This window comes from Sinohyriopsis cumingii, chromosome 15 (assembly GCF_028554795.1).
Source record: "Sinohyriopsis cumingii isolate HCF-2022 chromosome 15, ASM2855479v2, whole genome shotgun sequence".
Taxonomy (NCBI): Eukaryota; Metazoa; Mollusca; class Bivalvia; order Unionida; family Unionidae; genus Sinohyriopsis; species Sinohyriopsis cumingii.
The window spans coordinates 31,637,579-31,660,792 of record NC_142975.1 but is presented as its reverse complement, the minus strand read 5'-3'; the positions used below and the strand labels follow the sequence as shown (position 1 = coordinate 31,660,792).

Here is a 23,214-nt window from a genome sequence, read left to right as displayed (position 1 = left end):
ACATGATGCATTGAAGACAAACAAAGCAATGATTGTACACAGGATGCATTGAAGACAAACACAGCAGTGATTGTACACATGATGCATTGAAGACAAACAAAGCAATGATTGTACACATGATGCATTGAAGACAAACACAGCAGTGATTGTACACATGATGCATTGAAGACAAACAAAGCAATGATTGTACACATGATGCATTGAAGACAAACAAAGCAATGATTGTACACAGGATGCATTGAAGACAAACAGAAAGCAATGATTGTACACAGGATGCATTGAAGACAACCACAAAGCAATGATTGTACACAGGATGCATTGAAGACAAAGAGAAAGCAATGATTGTACACATGATGCATTGAAGACAAACAAAGCAATGATTGTACACATGATGCATTGAAGACAAACAAAGCAATGATTGTACACATGATGCATTGAAGACAAACAAAGCAATGATTGTACACATGATGCATTGAAGACAAACAAAGCAATGATTGTACACAGGATGCATTGAAGACAAACAGAAAGCAATGATTGTACACAGGATGCATTGAAGACAAACAGAGCAATGATTGTACACATGATGCATTGAAGACAAACAAAGCAGTGGTTGTACACATGATGCATTAAAGACAAACAAAGCAATGATTGTACACAGGATGCATTGAAGACAATCACAAAGCAGTGATTGCACACAGAATGCATTGAAGACGAAAACAAAGCAATGATTGTACACAGGATGCATTGAAGACAACCACAAAGCAATGATTGTACACAGAATGCATTGAAGACAAATGGGAAGCAATGATTGTAGACAGGATGCATTGAAGACAAACACAAAGAAGACCTAATGGCTTTTTTATCGATGGATCAGTAATAATAAGATTAACACTTATGAGTTGACGTCTTTCAAAAGTAAACTAACATAAAAGTGAAGTGATTGACCACTAAATGTTTTAGAATGAACATTCGCAGATAGAAATGTTTAAGAACTTTATTCATATAAAGAAAGATGCAGTCATAAGACACCCTTTTATTTGAAGAATACAACACAGCTTGCCAAGTATTAAATCAAGCTCTTTCTTTGCTTTTTATTTTGGCTCAAAACGAAAAGAAATTGGTAAAATTATTGTAAAATTTTGGGAATCAGGCCACATTCATATATTCAAATTCATACACGATCACTTCCCCAAAATGATAATGAATTTATTACACATTTTGTGTAATTTGAAATTTTTTTATTCAATTCAGGGATACTTAAACATTTTGTCTCACTATAGCTCTGTACTTGATTTACTTATGCTCTTTCCCATTATAAGCCAGTTCTACTGGAATTTACCCTCAATAAGTATATATAACCAAGCCTGTGCAATTTTTTTATCCATCCATCCATCCCATGCATCCATTCATCAATCATGTGGGAAGATTGCATATTACCTGGCTAGTAATATATATATATATATATATATATATATATATATATATATATATATATATATATATATATAGATATGTGTGTGTGTGTGTGTGCCAAAATATATATATAAAATTTAGAAAGCCACACCACAGTTGAGTTATATCCAAAGTTGTGGCTATAATGAAGCAAGTTATAGTCAGGTTTCATTGCATTTTGACTGAAATAAACTGCCCATTCCTGCAGCGCCACTAACTCTCACAATTTTGATTGTTATTAGCAATTATTTTCCGTTAGTGTCATCTTTTGCTGACAGCATCTTCAACTACTGTCTGACCAGCTATTAATTTGCAAACTGTTCAAGTGACATTCCAAATGATGAGTATTTCTTCATCTCACCCATCAAGTTTATATCATTTGCCTTGTGAAACATGCCATAATAACATAGAATTTCCGGGATGCATTAAAAATAGACAACTTGTCATAACCATTTTGTACCATCGTTAGTTTTATTTCCAATTGTATTGTCTACACAAATCTGTTGGGGATATATGCATGTGTATTAAAACTAGGACATATAGATGCAGTCAACTCGGGATTACCCAAGTTGGTATAGGACCACTAGGTATTGGATTATGAATCCGATACTCAACCAACTGAAAGTTCATATTATTGGTATTTTTACTTTATGAAGTCTACTTTATACTTTAGGGATTTTCTGAGTGTGATTTGGGGCCAAAATTCAGTGCCATTCCTTATGTCAAAAACATGTTTTTCAATTTGAATGTGAAAAATTCCCAATATGAACTTGTAGAAATCCATATTCTTTGCTGTACTGCCTCTTTGGCAGAGAAATTATTATAATGAGTGTTGCAGGTGGTCTAAAGACTGAAAGAATCAGGATTTAAAAAATGACTCCTCTCAGGCCAGAATGTTGTGAAATTGGCAAAAATAGTGAGTGCAGAAAGTTCAAAATTATGTTTAAATAGTCACTTTAAACTTTTGTTGGTTCTTTAATGTTAGATGATTAAAATAGTGATGAAATACTATTACAGCTTGATAAAAATATTAAAACTGGATAAAAATATTAAAGCTTGACAAAATATTAAAACTGGATAAAACTTGATAAAAATATTAAAACAATAAAAAATATTAAAACTGGATAAAAATATTAAAACTGGATAAAAATATTAAAACAATAAAAAAATATTAAAACTGGATAAAAATATTAAAACTGGATAAAAATATTAAAACAATAAAAAATATTAAAACTGGATAAAAATATTAAAAGTGGATAAAAATATTAAAACTTGATAAAAATATTAAAACAATAAAAAATATTAACACTGGATAAAAATATTAAAACAATTAAAATATTAAAACTTGATAAAAATATTAAAAGTGGAAAAAAATATTAAAGCTTGATAAAAATATTGAAACAATAAAAATATTAAAATTGGATACAAATATTAAAACTGGATACAAATATTAAAACTTTTCTTATTCTGCATAACTACATTACAGTTGTATATTGAAAACTGGCAACAGTCGCCATAATAGAAATCCATTTTCATACCTTTATAGGATGACATATTGGATAAAATTAATTTTTTATTAGTACTGGACCTGATATATATATATATATATATATATATATATATATATATATATATATATATATATATATATATATGTATATACACACACACTAAGGCATGATACTCTTCTCATCGAGGGAGTGAACAATTTAATTTTTCACTCATTTTTTCAAGTGTTGTGTTTGCATTTTCGATTGGAATTATGTAGATAGCAATTTAATATCTGGCAAATTAGCAGCAAAATTGATGGCTTACAAAAATGACACAAAAGTCAACATTTTACTTTCATTAATGCGATGTATTGAAGCAAAATGAGGTAGGGGGAAGTCAGTCAGGGTGTAGCGATAATGTTTTGTGGGGGTGTTTTAGGTGAAATGACAGATTCAAGGCATTATCTGCATTGTCCCAACTTTGGACCATAGACTGTTGAATGACTAATTGTTTTCTTTGTACATTTTTGAGAATTAATAGCCCATAACAAAATTTCAAAATTTCTCCAATTTTAATTTTAATTTTAATTCCCAATTCCATAGACTCCAGGTACTGCTTTGTAAAGATAGAAAAAAAAACGACTTTTATGAGCTGTAATGTCCTTATATTGTAACAGCTAAAGTTCTTAACAATTTTCCTTGCATTTCAGTATATTTTTGGACATGTTATTTTGTTTCCTAAGATGTTAAGATCCATCATTCATTGAAGACATCAATACAGCAGTGTATATTGATAGGGCCAAAAGCAATGTATTTCAGCATTCATCCTGATAAAAGCATTAGGGTATGTTACAGCCTCATGCCTGTAAATGTTTCTTTGAAAGGGTTGATACAGGTGTTTTCTCTGCATGCACATGATTTACTGAAAGTGATTCATGTAAAATATTTCAATAAATAAAGTAGTATTCAATTGATTTCCATTTCAGCACCAGATCTTTGAAGATGTCAGGCTCTTTGTCAGTTGTCGCCTTTGAAGGGGAGCTTAATTCAATTGTTAGAGAGGTGAGCATTTTATATGATTTATGTTAAAGACCAATTGCATGGTTGAATGATATGGTTCATACATTGTTGAAAAAATCCTGGAAAATTCCTTGAATTAACTGAAAAACTCCTTCAATTTATCTCATGAATACAAAATGTTAAAAATGATTAAAATATATTACTTTTTAGATTCACAATTTTTGTTATTTACATATTTTCCAAAATTATTTAATAAATAAATAAAATGAGATAAAATTGTTTCCTGTTAAATGATACTCAAACATAGGTAGTTAACAAATGGATAAGTTTCCCATTGCTCTGATGGCATGCTAATTAGTTATTTTTTTTCTTTTAATTGTTTACCTATTTATACAATGATCAAGAAAGTGACCTGTGATGAAGCATGTGGAGAAAGTTCAGTTTCTTTAAAAAAAAAATGCTCCTTGAAAAACAACTCTCAGACCATGAATTATCTACATGAAGAAGTTGAAGCATATAAAGATGTTATTCATGACCATGACTTAACATGGATGAGAATTTATATATTTTAAGCTTGACAATTTGTACAACAGAATTATTGAACCAAAGGCAAAGTTAAGTTTTGATTTTCACAAATGTAGTACATGTATATCAATATTGTTTGAAAAGTAGGTAATGTACAATTTTCTCCAAGGCTTTCTTTCTTATTTGTCATTGTCTGTTTTTACATAGACTATTTATGGTCAAAACATTGGTTCAGGTCATCCCTGTTGATAATTTTAAATTTTGTAAATTTTTTACAGTTTCTTGACTTTGGAGGGTTTGACAAAACATTTCAAACCTTTGATGCAGAATTACAGCAGAAAGGAAAGCCTCTAGCCTCCCCTGATGTCAAATCATTGTCAGACCAGAAGCTTATTGCTGCACAGGTATAAAAATAGAAATAATTTACATTGTGTTGGAGGAAGGGGTGAAAACACTTAGATTTATTCAGCTAGATACAGTGTCAGCACTTTCAATGGAAAATGGGGGTGGGGAGCCAGGGACTTAAATTTAAATTTGGAGAATGAACCTTAAATTTGAAAGGTCAGTTCTTCAATTTTGATGAGTCAGAACATTGAAGTTAAATAGCATCCTTGCACTGTTTTAATTTAAATGTAAGCAATACAAGCTTTAATAAAAATGATCCTCTTGTTTGTTTTCATGTTTCTAATGTGGGCATCTTTATACTGTACATATATTTTGCATGTGAGAGACACTTTTTATAGCTCACCTGGCCCTAATTCCAAGTGAGTTCATGGTCTTGTATTGTATCTGTTGTCCATGGTGCATCCATCAACCTTGGCTTGTAACTACTCCGGAGGCTTTGTTTCTGGTGTTTGATTTTGATCACACTTGGAATATAGGTTTATATCTTCACAATCTTAGATGAGTTTGATGGTGAGTAACAGTCATTCATATAAATGAAGTAATTTTGTATTACATCAGCAAAGTTGGTTACCTCTCTGGAGACCATATTTTCTGATCCAGTTTTGAGAAAACTTGGAATATAGCCCGGTTTTAAGCCTTCTAATCTGACATTACATCATCTTACCACACCACCAATTCCTCCATCAATGGTCATTAACAGACAAACCCTATTGGAACCTGACAGTGTGTATCTACAATAACTCAAGATCATCAAGTTGTGCATAAACTAAAATTTAATAAATTATCATTATAGTTTAATATGAATTTGCCACATTATAGGGATCACTGCCCTAAATATAGATGCATCACTGAGACTTTCTACAAAAAAAATATATGTCAGGCATGATTTTCATGCGTATTTTACCTGAACTCCGATGTTCAGTTGATATTAGGAGACAGCAAAATTAAAAAGGAAATAACATATACAGTTCTATTGTTGCAGTATGGATTGTATTGATATCATTTTATACATGTCCTTGTGTCACAGAGTGATTTGATTGTAATGTATTGCATAGAAACTGTAAGGTTGACTTAGATTTAGGTGAGCTCACATTGTAATGTGGCTCATAGAAACTGTCAGGTTGATCTTGATTTTTGTGAGATCACATTGTAATGTGGTTCATGGAGACCATAAAGTAAACATAGTTTTTGGTGAGGTCACATTGTCACATATGCCCATGCTTACCATGATGTTATGTCTCATCACATAATTTGTTCCACTCCCTAGCTTTGGAAGGATACATTACATTCAAAACCAATTTGATAGGTTTTATAGTTTAAAAATATTGTATTTTCCATCAAAATTTCACAGAATTAAAGCTCTTGTTCATCATAGAACCTTTCTCTTTTATTGCATCATAAGGATTTTGCACAGTGACTTTTGAAGAACTTTGTGGATTAAAACCATGTGTTGTTTAAGGCTTTTTAAAAAGAATTTGGTAAAGTTTCATATTTACCCATTTTCAAGAAAATTTAAGGAGGGTTATCACTCCTCTTTGATATGGAACTTTTCACTTAGTTGCATCACTTTTGTTTTTGCTCATTTCAGGGACCTAATGCACTGAAACCAAATTTTGATATGAAATTGGCACAAGTTTTCTGTACTTTTGAGAGAGTGATATATGTACAGTGAAGTTGTTTGCATTTAAAATATGAACAGTTGGCATACCTCTATGCTACTTTGATGTAATGTGCCTGACATTTTTTGGATATTGTACTTGTGGAAATCGTACATGATCTAAGCACACTGCTAACTGAAATTACTGCTCCCTTGTGCTAAAAATAATCACCCCGAATTACTCTACACTATATTTAGCACCTATTAAAATTGGGAAAATGAATTTTACCCAGCTCGACATTACCAGCTTCTGAAATGGCAGTGGATGAATTACCTGATATGTAAAATGTAAAAAAAGAAGTTATCAGCTCTTTTTTTTTTACAATTTACCTTTGAAGTCCAGGAAGTGAAAATGACCAAGTGGGGCTAGCAGTTTTTTGAAAGGTACACATCCAGAGTAAGGCTAAGTTGTGTATTCTATAACCCATATTTCACCCTTCAGTTATACACCAAAATAAAATGGAATTAAAGTTTCTTTGAACAATATCTAAAATAAGAATGTCTTTTTTAAATAGTATAACCAATGATGAAACCTGGGAAATTTTTTTAAAAAAATCTAACCCTATGCAAAGTACAAATTGTAAAGTGCCACCTAAGAAAACTTAGGTCACTCTTTTATTTTCACTATTTTTCTGACAAAATTACACAGTTATGTCCCATGTTTTAGACCAAAAACATTTGCCCTCCAGTTGCATCATATTTGTGGGGCATCTATGTCTTTGACACATTTCTTGTTTTGCACTGTGTTGCATTACATCTCCAGTAATAATAATGCATATTGTAAAGTAGCAGGCAATACATATTTCTTCCTGGAACAAAGAAGTCACTACTGAAAGTTCAGTTTGTTACTAAATGTTAGACAGAAAATAAATGCAAAATGGATATCTAAGTATTTTTATGTCCCCACTGCTTGGGGCAGGTACATTTTGATTTGGTTCTGATCTTGCATCTGGCCAGAAGCTTGTGGTAGTGATTTTGCAAAAATATTTTAGTAGAGACCAGTCAAATTAGGCATGCATTTTTATACAAATATTAAGATTACTTGATTACGTTTTCAGGCCATTTCAACAATTATTCAGTATTTTTACACATTTGTAACATTCCTTGACTTAGGTGTTTCTCATGAAACCTGTGCAAAAGGTAGACAAAAAAGGTATGGACATGTTTATGTACATATGTTGATTAGGTTTTCATTCTTTTATACACTGTGCAAAGTTGTCAATATAGGATTTGATGTTTTGGTCTGTAGTGGGGCATACATGTTTTACAAAATACAAATGTAGTTTGGAAGACAATCTTGAAAGCTACAAATTACACAATGATTTTGTATGATCTATATAACTGCAATAATATTTTTCTATAATAAGATGTGATTGTTGTTCTTCACTTGTATTTCAGAGGTTTAAATGGGTGAGTGGGCATGATAGCTAAAGGGCACAATTTTCTTTCCAGTTGTTATATTGATTCAGGATGTTCAGATATGGTATTGATCATTATGGTGAATCGTGTTAACTGATCAAATTTTGCATCTTGCATGTATCCTCAACAGACCTTGTACATGCCAGCATTTACAGTAACTGTTTACAGGCGCATAGTCATTACTATATGAATGTATTGCTATAGTTTGAAAAGGTTCATATGTAGCTCCTATACATTCTTGCTTACTAGTTGTACATGGCTTAGATATATTATGCTTTTAAGCTGTCCTCCATGTAACCATTTTTGTTCAGTATATCATACTCCTTGGAAACGTTTTCTTTTTGTTTGTTTTAAATAAGATAAAATTGTAAAATATCCAAAGCTGTCATAACATTGTGGAAGCAAGACTTGAAAACATGTACTTGATACTTGTCCTGCAGAATTTTGTGATACAAAAATGAAATTACCATTACCAATTCATCAGTCATAAGGATCACTGATAACTGGATTATCTTAGCCCTAAATAATAACTATTCCATTATTTTGCGATTTTACATCAGCCGACATCATAATTCCATATGACATCAGTGAGCATCATACAGTTCACTGTACATCAGTGGGCGTCGTACATTCCACATTACATCAGTGAGCATTGTACATTCCACAGTACATCAGTGGGCATGGTACATTCCACATTACATCAGTGAGCATTGTACATTCCACATTATATAACTGAGCTTCATACATTCTACATTACATCAGTGAGCATCATACATTCCACATTACATCAGTGAGAATCATACATTCTACATTACATCAGTGAGCATTGTAACATTCTACATTACATCAGTGAGCATTGTAACATTCTACATTACATCAGTGAGAATCATACATTCCACATTATGTCAGTGAGCACTGTACATTCCATGTTATATAAGTGAACTTTATGCATTCTACATTGCATCAGTGGGCATTGTATATTCCACATTATATAAGTAAGCATTGTATATTCCACATTACATCAGTGAGCACTGTAATTTCCACATTATGTAAGTGAACATAGTATATTCCACATTACATCAGTGAGCACTGTAATTTCCACATTATGTAAGTGAACATAGTATATTCCACATTACATCAATGAGCATTGTACATTCCACATTACATTGGCGAGCATTGTACATTCCACATTACATCAGTGAACACTGTACATTCTACATTATATAAGTGAGCATAGTATATTTCGCACATTACATCAATGAGAATTGTACATTCCACATTACATTGGTGAGCATTGTACATTCCACAGTACATCAGTGAGCACTGTACATTCCACATTACATCAGTGAGAACTGTATATTCCACCTTACATCAGTGAGCATTGTACATTCCACGTTACATCAGTGAGCATTGTACATTCCACATTGCATCAGTGAGCATTGTACAGTCTATGTTGTTACATCAGTGAGCATTGTACATTCCACATTACATCAGTGAGCATTGTACATTCTGCATTACATCAGTGTGCTGGAGGATGAGTATCACTGTGTTTTTAAGAATGCCAATATTATTTGCAGTTATGAAAGAAGTAAATAACCTCTTAGTTTTTTAGAGGTCTGCGTTGATGTGTTGAAATGTATAAAATTACTAAATTCTACTAAAACTACTGAGGTTAGAAATCTGTGAATTTATATTCATAGAGTGCTAATTGAATGTAATAATGTGATGAATACTATCTAAAGTAACATTCTCCTTTCCTTTGTTTAATATATGTGTCATGTATAATGGGCTTATGATACTATTAAGCAGAAAATGTTGAATATTGTTTATATGTTGATGACACTTTGTATAACTTCTTGAAGCTCATGCATGTGATTCCATGAGCATATTCTGGAGTATTTTGCAGGTTATAAATTAACATGCTGTATTCTTATTTCATATAATACAGCATGTATACATGAATGCAGGTATGGATATTTATGTGTGTGTGTGTGTGTATCACACTCTCTCAGTATATATATATATGTGTGTGTGTGTGTGTGTGTGTGTGTGTGTGTGCATATACATATGTGGGTCTATGTAAGCATGTTTATGGGTACAGTGGAGCCTCGTTAATCCGGACACATTCATTCCCAGCAAATATGTCCGGATTAACGAGTTTTCCGGATAATTGAATCATGCACATTTTTTATTTTACGATATCATCACACCGTATATATGTACATGTATATGCTAGCTTTAAATGTAATGTACTGTATATTCAATAATGGTTGAAATAAATTAATGAATACATCTATAAATTTGTGTTTATTTCACATTATTATAACATATGCTTGTACGTACATATACAGTAAATAGAAGTTTAGACAATTAACACATCGAACACATCACACTATGTTCATGTACATGTATGTACTGTACATACATTTATTATGTCAATTTCCTGAAGAAGTCTGTAACCTTTGTTTGTCTGGATTCTTTGAAGCCCTATACTGTCCACACCTTAAAAATGTCAACTGTATTTGCACAGCAAACAATAAACTGTGATTGTTACATACAATTGGTAAACAACAAAGAGGCTTAATGACACTTTTAATTTATTTACCATATGTTATGTCAAAAAGCCTGGACGATTTGATCCCAGTGTGTTTATTTAATTATTAACACCCCCGTCAGCGACTAGCTAAAACAGACATTGTTTATACAATCGCTGGTTACAATATGGTCACGCTACTTAGTTATTGATAGTGGCCATAGATTCTCAAGGGCTTCACTACTGTGTTTTATGTATTATTCTTCTGATTGTATTTTCACATACGATTTTTCGAATTTTCTTATTTTTGGACAGATTATTTCCAGATTATCGAGACAAGTTTTAATGTAATTTTACACTTTGGTCCCCGATTTTGATTTCCGGATCCGGAATGCGGATTTCTTGATTAATGGAGCAAATTAACGTTTAGGAATTCCGTTCCTGTTGAATTATGTCCGGATAGTGAGGTTTCCGGATAAACGGAGTCTGGATTAACGAGGCTCCACTGTATATGCATATACATATATAATTTACATGTGTATGTATGCATGCATGAGTGTGCTTGGGAATGTGGGTATGTAAACATATATATCATTAGTATTTATTGAATGTTTGTAATTTCTATACATTTGTTTTCCGTTATGTATTAAATGTGTCTCCATAAATGTTTGTAACGAATATGTATATGTATATACTTGCTGATGGCCAATCAGCTAAATGCAAATGAAGTTCAGTGGGCATTGTACATTCCACATTACATCAGTGGGCATTATACATTCCATATTACATCAGTAGGCATGGTACATTCCACATTTCATCAGTAAGCATTGTACATTCCACATTACATCAGTGAGCATTGTATATTCCACATTTCATCAGTGGGCATTGTACATTCCACATTACATCAGTGGGCGTTGTACATTCCACATTACATCAGTGAGCATTGTACATTCCACATTACATTAATGAGCATTGTACATTCCACAGTACATCAGTGGGCATGGTACATTCCACATTACATCAATGGGCATTGTACATTCCCCATTATATAACTGAGCTTCATACATTCTACATTACATCAGTGAGCATTGTATATTCCACATTTCATCAGTGAGCAATGTACATTCCACATTACATCAGTGGGCATTTTACATTCCACATTACATCAGTGAGCATTGTACATTCCAGTTTACATCAGTGAGCATTGTACATTCCACATTACATCAGACATTCCACATTACTTCAGTGGGCATTGTACATTCCACATTACATCAGTGAGCATTGTATATTCCACATTTCATCAGCATGCTTTGTACATTCCGCATTTCATCAGTGAGCATTTTACATTCCACATTACATCAGTGGGCACCACTCCTATGGTCTAGTGGCTAGATTGCCCGTCTCGGATGCGGGAGGTCGTGTGTTCGATCCCTGGCCGAATCAAAGACTTACAAAAATGGTACTAACAGCTGCCTCACTTGGTGCTCAACATTAAGAGGTTAGTGTTAGGGCTGGTAGGCCTGGTGTCAGGATAATGTGACTGGATGGGACATCATGTTACATGTCAGCGGCATGATGCCCCAGTGCTAGACATCACTATAAACTGCCACACTGCAGACATTGTAGTGATATGACTGAACAATTGTTAAAAGCTACGTTAAAAATCCAAAACACACACACTAAACACACACATCAGTGGGCATCATACATTCCAATTTACATCAGTGGGCATCATACATTCCACATTACACCAGTGAGCATTGTACATTCCAGTTTATATCATTGAGCATTGTACAATCCACATTACATCAGTGAGCATTTTACATTCCACATTACATCAGTGGGCATCATACATTCCAATTTACATCGGTGAGGATTATATATTCCACATTACATCGGTGAGCATTGCATATTCATCATTACATCACTGAGGATTGTACATTCCACGTGATTTACCCACACAAAAATTAATCTCTTTTATTTGGATGTTAGAATTTTATGTCCTGCTTTAGCAGGTTCAGATAGAAAATTTTAAAAATTGGTCGTTTAATCTGAAATAATGCAGGATTGAGGCCAGTCTGCTTTGGTCTGTTGACAAGAATCTTGTATCAACTATAAAAGAAAATGTTGTAATGTGAGTTGACTGTATTGCACACATCCTAATTTTGTCAAAATATTTTTCATTTCCACCACATGGCCCTGATGTACAGAAGGTAAGAGGGACTCATCGATTGCTATTGTGCTTATTATGCTTGTTATTTTAGGAAACTTTCCTGCTAATAGATTTTTGTATCTTCATGCCATCTCAATATCAATATTTCTTTTTTGTTGTGGATTTTCTGTCCTCATTCATTAATAACCTCTTTTTACCATAATTCAGTGGACTGAAAATTCTACAGGTCATGTACTAGGCATTCAGCCCTGATTATTTCAGTAATGGGTGTAATTTTTGTAGAATTTGGTTACACATACCTTTAAATGGTGATCATTTGCTTTATTTTGATACTCATTCATTGATATTCCTTGGGATGTCATTGCATACATGCCCCAAGAAATATGGCAAAATCAGTGTTAAAGTGTGTGGATATTTTTAAACTAGGTCAACCTAAATGTGTAATCCAGTACCAGCTTGATTGAATGTCATGCACTGTAATGTCACATGTTGAAAAAAATTGTACTGCTGTTATTTGTTATGATTAGAACTGATGTCCTATTTCCTTGACCCAGTTTAGTATCTGGTCACCATTGTAAAAGTCAATAGCGATCAGTAACTTTCATCTGGAAGATTTTTTAAAGACAGTTATGGTGCAGAATATTCAACAATCAGGAGTGAATAGACAAATGTTAGAACAACAATTAATATTTAATTTAAGATGAATAAATATGCCTACATGACCACATTGGCATACACTTTAGAACAGATCTAGGTTAGGAAAAATCATCAGTAGTGAGAAACAGCTTCATTTAAGTAAAAAAGTTCACTTTTAAGTATAGTCAAAATTTGTGTGAAGGGAAATATCTTACATCTTCATTACAGCTCTTTTGTTTATCTTTCGTTTGATATAGATTGTTTTTTGTTGACTCATACTTTTTTTAAATTGATGACTACATGTGCTCATTTTTACTAGTGTACTTTTGTACCTAACTGCATTTTGCATGTAATGAAAGTATGTATATTGTACTGTCTCTGCATTTTATTTCATTTTTGCAGATAGCAGTGTGCTACAACTCAGTTTTTAGCATTTTTGGGGGTGTATCTTACATAATCACATTGTTTTGAAAACTGTAGTTAAATCCTGCATGAAGCATTGGTGTGATTCAAACATCCTTGATGTGTGCTGCATAGCCTCTTCTAGGATGCTATAAAGTGAAATTCAAGCTAATTTCACAAAATTTACTCCAGAAAGTCAACCAACGGCGCACAAATCATGGATAATATTTGCAAGCCCCACCTGTATTTACTTCAGTAATCCATCTGTTGCTTTTAAACAAAAGTGGAAGTCTTCTCTCTCAGTTTTCATTTGTAAAATAGACCCAGATTTTATTAAAACTTATGGCTGATTCATTTTGTATAGCATTCCGTACCCCAAAACAGACTGTGACAAACACTATTTCTTCCCAAGAACAGACTGAGAAATACTGTTTCTTAATCAGAGCACACTGTGTTGAATGCTATTTCTTGCCTAGAATACACCATGACAAAAGCTATTTCTTCCCTAGAACAGACCATGACAAACAGTATTTCTGGCGACCAATACAAATGTCTATTTCTTCCCTAGAAATAAACCATGACAAACACTATTTCTTCCCTAGAATACACCATGACAAAAGCTATTTCTTCCCTAGAACAGACCATAACAAACAGTATTTCTTCCCTAAAATACATCATGACAAAATCTATTTCTTTCCTGGAACAGACCATGACAAACACTATTTCTAGCGACCAATACAAATGTCTGTTTCTTCCCTAGAAATAAACCATGACAAATACATTTCTTCCCTAGAATACACCATGACAAATGCTATTTCTTCCCTAGAACAGACCATGACAAACAGTATTTCTTCCCTAGAATACATCATGACAAAATCTATTTCTTTCCTGGAACAGACCATGACAAACAGTATTTCTGGTGACCAATACAAATGTCTATTTCTTCCCTAGAAATAAACCATGACAAACACTATTTCTTCCCTAGAATACACCATGACAAATGCTATTTCTTCCCTAGAACAGACCATGACAAACAGTATTTCTTCCCTAGAATACATCATGACAAAATCTATTTCTTTCCTGGAACAGACCATGACAAACACTGTTTCTGACGACCAATACAGATGTCTCAGCTTACATGGGTATGTGAGAAAGCTTGCCAGTAGCTTCTCATGGATTGATGTTTCTTCCCAGGGTTTTCCAAAGTTCTTCCTCCACCAGTTATACTGGATGCCATGTATAGCCTATCATGCACTACAAAATGGCATTAAACCCTACAGCAAGAACGAAAATAACAACAACTATGTGCTTGCCCTCGAAGATCTGTAATATTAGACAATTAGTTGCAGAATTTGTATCCTAGGTCAAGAACATGTTATATAAGTAGGTTTGTACAACTTATCATGGGGCAGGTAACCAAAAATATACCAACACATTTACGACATGATCATATAAAGACAAACAAGGTGAGAAACTACGTCTTGGATACAACAGAATGAGAAATAGACAGAAATATAGATGAATTATCTTGTGCAAGAAAACTTTCCAGAATTGCTTCAAAGGTGCAAAATAAACTACTAGTAACTAAACATAGATTTGCAAGGTTTTCAAAACATCTTGCTTCCCTGTATGAGAAGAAATAATATCTTTAGTACAGATGGGATTCAGTACCAATCCCTCTAAGGGGGAGATCACTCTTATCTGACTCCATGTATGCAGATGATTTTTAGTTTTTTGATTGCTAAACATTAGACTAGGAGGGCTAGATTTGTTTGATAGTGTTTGTACTCTCAAGGTCTCATGGCTGGGAAATAATCTCAAGATTATCAGTCATGATGACTGAGTAATAAAGTTCAAGGCATCAGGACTGGGTAATATATCTAAAGGTATCAGGATTGGATAATAAAGTTCAAGGTATCAGGACTGGGTAATATGTCTAAAGGTATCATGACTGGTTGATAAACTTCAAGGTATCAGGACTGGGTAATATATCTAAAGGTGTCAGGACTGTGTAATATATCTAAAGGTATCAGGACTGGGTAATAAAGATCAAGGTATCAGGACTGGGTAATATGTCTGAAGGTATCATGACTGGGTAATAAAGTTCAAGGTATCAGGACTGGGTAATATATCTAAAGGTATCAGGACTGGGTAATAAAGTTCAAGGTATCAGGACTGGGTAATATGTCTAAAGGTATCAGGACTGGGTAATGAAGTTCAAGGTATCAGGACTGGGTAATATGTCTAAAGGTATCATGACTGGGTAATATGTCTAAAGGTAGCAGGACTGGGTAATATATCTAAAGGTATCAGCACTGGGTAATATATCTAAAGGTATCAGCACTGGGTAATAAAGTTCAAGGTATCAGGACTGGGTAATATGTCTAAAGGTATCATGACTGGGTAATAAAGTTCAAGGTATCAGGACTGGGTAATATGTCTAAAGGTATCAGGACTGGGTAATATATCCCCAGGTATCAGGACTGGGTAATAAAGTTCAAGGTATCAGGACTGGGTAATATGTCTAAAGGTATCAGGACTGGGTAATGAAGTTCAAGGTATCAGGACTGGGTAATATGTCTAAAGGTATCATGACTGGGTATCACGACTGGGTAATATGTCTAAAGGTATCATGACTGGGTAATATGTCTAAAGGTATCAGGACTGGGTAATATATCTAAAGGTATCAGGACTGGGTAATAAAGTTCAAGGTATCAGGACTGGGTAATAAAGTTCAAGGTATCAGGACTGGGTAATATATCTAAAGGTATCATGACTGGGTAATATATCTAAAGGTATCAGGACTGGGTAATATGTCTAAAGGTATCAGGACTGGGTAATATATCTAAAGGTATCAGGACTGGGTAATATGTCTAAAGGTATCAGGACTGGGTAATATGTCTAAAGGTATCAGGACTGGGTAATATGTCTAAAGGTATCAGGACTGGGTAATAAAGTTCAAGGTATCATGACTGGGTAATATATCTAAAGGTAGCAGGACTGGGTAATATATCTCCAGGTATTAGGACTGGGTAATATATCTAAAGGTATCAGGACTGGGTAATATATCTAAAGGTATCAGGACTGGGTAATATATCTCCAGGTATCAGGACTGGGTAATATGTCTAAAGGTATCATGACTGGGTAATATATCTAAAGGTATCAGGACTGGGTAATATATCTAAAGGTATCAGGACTGGGTAATATATCTAAAGGTATCAGGACTGGGTAATATGTCTAAAGGTATCAGGACTGGGTAATATATCTAAAGGTATCAGGACTGGGTAATATGTCTAAAGGTATCAGGACTGGGTAATATGTCTAAAGGTATCAGGACTGGGTAATATGTCTAAAGGTATCAGGACTGGGTAATAAAGTTCAAGGTATCATGACTGGGTAATATATCTAAAGGTAGCAGGACTGGGTAATATATCTCCAGGTATTAGGACTGGGTAATATATCTAAAGGTATCAGGACTGGGTAATATATCTAAAGGTATCAGGACTGGGTAATATATCTCCAGGTATCAGGACTGGGTAATATGTCTAAAGGTATCATGACTGGGTAATATATCTAAAGGTATCAGGACTGGGTAATATATCTAAAGGTATCAGGACTGGGTAATATATCTAAAGGTATCAGGACTGGGTAATATGTCTAAATGTAGCAGGACTGGGTAATATATCTAAAGGTATCAGGACTGGGTAATGTATCTCCAGGTATCAGGACTGGGTAATATATCTAATGGTATCAGGACTGGGTAATAAAGTTCAAGGTATCAGGACTGGGTAATATGTCTAAAGGTATCAGGACTGGGTAATGAAGTTCAAGGTATCAGGACTGGGTAATATGTCTAAAGGTATCATGACTGGGTAATATGTCTAAAGGTATCATGACTGGGTAATATATCTAAAGGTATCAGGACTGGGTAATAAAGGTCAAGGTATCAGGACTGGGTAATATATCTAAAGGTATCAGGACTAGGTAATATGTCTAAAGGTATCAGGACTGGGTAATATATCTCCAGGTATCAGGACTGGGTAATATATCTAAAGGTATCAGGACTGGGTAATATATCTCCAGGTATCAGGACTAGGTAATATGTCTAAAGGTATCAGGACTGGGTAATAAAGTTCAAGGTATCAGGACTGGGTAATATATCTAAAGGTATCAGGACTGGGTAATATATCTCCAGGTATCAGGACTGGGTAATATGTCTAAAGGTATCAGGACTGGGTAATATATCTAAAGGTATCACGACTGGGTAATATATCTAAAGGTATCAGGACTGGGTAATATATCTAAAGGTATCAGGACTGGGTAATATATCTCCAGGTATCAGGACTGGGTAATATGTCTAAAGGTATCAGGACTGGGTAATATGTCTAAAGGTATCAGGACTGGGTAATATATCTAAAGGTATCAGGACTGGGTAATATATCTAAAGGTATCAGGACTGGGTAATAAAGTTCAAGGTATCAGGACTGGGTAATATGTCTAAAGGTATCATGACTGGGTAATACAGTTCAAGGTATCATGACTGGGTAATATATCTAAAGGTATCATGACTGGGTAATATGTCTAAAGGTATCAGGACTGGGTAATATGTCTAAAGGTATCAGGACTGGGTAATATATCTAAAGGTATCAGGACTGGGTAATAAAGTTCAAGGTATCAGGACTGGGTAATGAAGTTCAAGGTATCACGACTGGGTAATATGTCTAAAGGTATCATGACTGGGTAATATGTCTAAAGGTATCAGGACTGGGTAATATATCTAAAGGTATCAGGACTGGGTAATAAAGTTCAAGGTATCAGGACTGGGTAATATGTCTAAAGGTATCATGACTGGGTAATAAAGTTCAAGGTATCAGGACTGGGTAATATATCTAAAGGTATCATGACTGGGTAATATATCTAAAGGTATCAGGACTGGGTAATATGTCTAAAGGTATCAGGACTGGGTAATATATCTCCAGGTATCAGGACTGGGTAATATATCTAAACGTATCAGGACTGGGTAATATATCTCCAGGTATCAGCACTGGGTAATATGTCTAAAGGTATCAGGACTGGGTAATATGTCTAAAGGTATCAGGACTGGGTAATAAAGTTCAAGGTATCATGACTGGGTAATATATCTAAAGGTAGCAGGACTGGGTAATATATCTCCAGGTATTAGGACTGGGTAATATATCTAAAGGTATCAGGACTGGGTAATATATCTAAAGGTATCAGGACTGGGTAATATGTCTAAAGGTATCATGACTGGGTAATATATCTAAAGGTATCAGGACTGGGTAATATATCTAAAGGTATCAGGACTGGGTAATATATCTAAAGGTATCAGGACTGGGTAATATATCTAAAGGTATCAGGACTAGGTAATATATCTAAAGGTATCAGGACTGGGTAATATATCTAAAGGTATCAGGACTGGGTAATATGGCTAAAAGTATCAGGACTGGGTAATTTGGCTAAAGGTATCAGGACTGGGTAATATGGCTAAAGGTATCAGGACTGGGTAATATGGCTAAAGGTATCAGGACTGGGTAATATATCTAAAGGTATCAGGACTGGGTAATATGGCTAAAGGTATCAGGTCTGGGTAATATGTCTAAAGGTATCAGGACTGAGTAATATAGCTAAAGGTATCAGGACTGGGTAATATAGCTAAAGGTATCAGGAATGGGTAAAATATCCAAAGGTATCAGGACAGGGTAATATATCTAAAGGTATCAGGACTGGGTAATATATCTAAAGGAAATGGGATAATGAGTAACAATACCCTATGCTTTTGATTGCAACTTTGAATGAATTACAAGTATAGCGAAACCACTATAACATGAAGGACGGTGTCCACAGAGTGAAGTGTCATGGTGTGGTAAACTGTATCATGCTGTAGTATGACAAGGCAGTTTACAGAATAAAATTTTTGCAAACATATTGACTTGACTCAACAAATTAGGTGTAGGGTTGTATAGGAGTGGGTGCAAAACTACATGCTTCATATAATAATCACATATAATATCATCATCATTGCTGATATAGCTGCCCTTATTCTGTCTGATAGAAAATACCACCCCACCTCCAGTTTTCTGCTTCCAGCTTTTCTCAGTGAAGCTGGACGTGATACCATCCCATGATTCACCTCCACATTTGTGAAAGTTTTTGTTTATGTTCAGCTTTTTTCACAGGCAGGATGGTGTTGGGCATCATTTTTTAAGTCCAGTTTCATCTCAGTTTTATAATATATACTCCTGGAAATATCCATCTTCTATCAGCTCACTCAATTCATCTTGATAGGACATAGTGCCTTCACAATCTGAAGAGTGGATTTCACATGGAACAGCCATGTGGCTAATCCCATGTCACTTCTTAAAATGGTTTAGCTACCTTTGAAACTTTTATCTTGTATGCAGTTGTAAAATTTGACCAATAGTACTTTTGCGGTAGGTCCTGATAAGGTAATCCTTTGAAATATGTCCTGATATAGGCACTCCTTTGCAATAGGCCCTGATAAAAGACACTCCTTTGCAATAGGTCCTGATATGGGCATTCCTTTGTAATAGGTCCTGATACAGGCACTCCTTTGAAATATGTGCTGATATAGGCACTCCTTTACAGTAGGTTCTGATACAGGCACTCCTTTGAAATAGGTCCTGATAAAAAGGCACTCTTTTACAATAGGTCTTGATATAGGCACTCCTTTGCAATAGGTCCTGATATAGACACTCCTTTGTAGTAGGTCCTGATACAGGCACTCCTTTGAAATAGGTCCTGATATAGGCACTCCTTTGCAATATGTCCTGATACAGGCACTCCTTTGCAATAGGTCTTGATATAGGCACTCCTTTGCAATAGGTCTTGATACAGACACTCCTTTGAAATAGGTCTTGATATAGGCACTCCTTTGCAGTAGGTCTTGATATAGGCACTCCTTTGCAATAGGTCTTGATACAGGCACTCCTTTGAAATAGGTCCTGATATAGGCACTCCTTTGTAGTAGGTCCTGATACAGGCACTCCTTTGTAATAGGTCCTGATACAGGCACTCCTTTGCAATAGGCCCTGATACAGGCACTCCTTTGAAATAGGTCCTGATATAGGCACTCCTTTGTAGTAGGTCTTGATATAGGCTCTCCTTTGCAGTAGGTCTTGATATAGGCACTTCTGTGTGCAATAGGTCCTGATACAGGCACTCCATTGAAATAGGTCCTGATAAAAGGCACTCCTGTGCAATAGGCCCTGATACAGGCACTCCTTCAGCACTGGTACAGGGCTGCATCAGGTTGTGTATATCCTGACTTTATTTCTCTTCATGCATAGCCATCATCAAATATCATGGATTGACTTCTTCCTTCTTCCAGCCATGGACTCATGAACACCTAATTCTGAAGCAAGTTGTGTTTGTTGAATCTGAAGTTCTCTTTAACTGCAAAAGCTTCATGTTTTCATGTACTGGTATCCATTGTAAACATGCACACTTTAACACTTTGTTGTCTTGATGACTGCAACAAGAATGATTGTTAATAAGGAGTGGGGTCATTTTTATAGGGAATTGACACAATTATTTGATGGTCAATATTTTGCTTGATGATTGTTTGACAACACTGCCAAGCCATGTGTGCATTATAGCAGCTTTTGATCTTTTTATTTGTTTTAAATCATTACCCCATAGTTTGAATAACCTTTAGCTGTGAGATTGACTGAGACTGACTTTGATGATTAGCAATTACCGGTACTTGAACTGAAAACAGTATGTCAGAACTATGTTAACAAGAATTTACTCTTGTTATAAAATAAAACTGATTTTGACAGAATTGCATACTAAGCAAGTCTAACAGTATAGACACAGGAATAAGCAAGTCTAGCAGTGTAGACACAGGAATAAGCAAGTCTAACAGTATAGACACAGGAATAAGCAAGTCTAAAAGGATAGACACAGGAATAAGTAAGTCTGACAGTATGGACACAGGAATGAGCAAGTCTAACAGTATAGACACAGGAATAATAGTTTGTCTTGTAGTACCAACATGACTCTTGTAAAAAAAATAAAGGTCTGTATGTGTATAAGCAGTGTAAATTTGGCATTTCATATTTTTATACAATCCATGATTTGTTGGTATTTATTTTGAATGAATTCTTATGTGGTCAGATCTGTGTAGCCCTATAAAAATATAGTTGACATACTGTTATCAAAATTGTTATGTAAAACTTAATATTCAGTCTGTTTCTTTTAGCACCACCTGTCTTTATCCTGTAAAACTGGAAAATTTTCTTGGTGCGTAGAGATAAAACAATTCACTGTAAATTGTGCTAAATTATATTTTAGAGTAGCCAGACAAGATGCTGTTGTGTAGGTCAATTTCCATTTCTATATGTAAGTACAGTAGAACATATTAGGAGGTAACTGTCCCATTTCATTATATAGATACACTAGAACATGTTTAGGTAACTGTCCCATTTCATTATATAGATACAGTAGAATATGTATAGGTAACTGTCCCATTTCATTATATAGATACAGTAGAATATATATAGGTAACTGTCCCATTTCATTATATAGATACACTAGAACATGTTTAGGTAACTGTCCCATTTCATTATATAGATACAGTAGAATATGTATAGGTAACTGTCCCATTTCATTATATAGATACACTAGAACATGTTTAGGTAACTGTCCTATTTCATTATATAGATACACTAGAACATGTTTAGGTAACTGTCCCATTTCATTATATAGATACAGTAGAATATGTATAGGTAACTGTCCCATTTCATTATATAGATACAGTAGAATATATATAGGTAACTGTCCCATTTCATTATATAGATACAGTAGAATATGTATAGGTAACTGTCCCATTTCATTATATAGATACAGTAGAATATGTATAGGTAACTGTCCCATTTCATTATATAGATACAGTAGAATATGTATAGGTAACTGTCCCATTTCATTATATAGATACAGTAGAATATGTATAGGTAACTGTCCTATTTCATTATATAGATACACTAGAACATGTTTAGGTAACTGTCTCATTTCATTATATAGATACAGTAGAACATGTGCAGGTAATCATCCCATTTCTTTATATAAATACAGTAAAACATGTTAATGTAACTAACCCATTTCAGTATGTAGATACAGTAGAAGATGAACAGGTAACTGTCCTGTTTCTATGTTTAAGTTGAACATGTTTAGGTAACCCTGATTTCGCTATAATTTCTATACATGTATTTATGTAGAGTAGAACATTTGTAGGTAACTGTCCAATTTATATATGTATGTGCCATGAAATGTGTAGGCAGCTGTCACATTCTATATAAGTACAGTAGAACATGTGTTGATAGTTCTCAATATGATATGTAAGTGCATCTGTCCATGTGTACATTCTATAGAATATGTATTAGCAACTCATATTTTTAGATATAAGTATAGTAGAACATGTGTAGCTAGGTCTCCTGTTTCTATATTTATGTGTTATAGAACA

General features: G+C 34.3%; 1 protein-coding gene across 3 annotated transcripts in view; it reads left to right on the top strand.

Moving 5' to 3' along the window:
* The window catches only part of LOC149781503 (lisH domain-containing protein ARMC9-like), a 109,496-nt gene that overhangs the window by 6,596 nt on the left and 79,686 nt on the right, over positions 1–23,214 (top strand). For all 3 annotated transcript variants that reach the window (XM_089935585.1, XM_089935587.1, XM_089935586.1), the window contains exons 2-3: positions 3,929–4,004; positions 4,766–4,891. In XM_089935585.1, coding sequence (XP_089791711.1) covers positions 3,945–4,004; positions 4,766–4,891 — 186 coding nt within the window. In that variant the 5' untranslated portion in view covers positions 3,929–3,944. The remainder of the gene's footprint in view (positions 1–3,928; positions 4,005–4,765; positions 4,892–23,214) is intronic.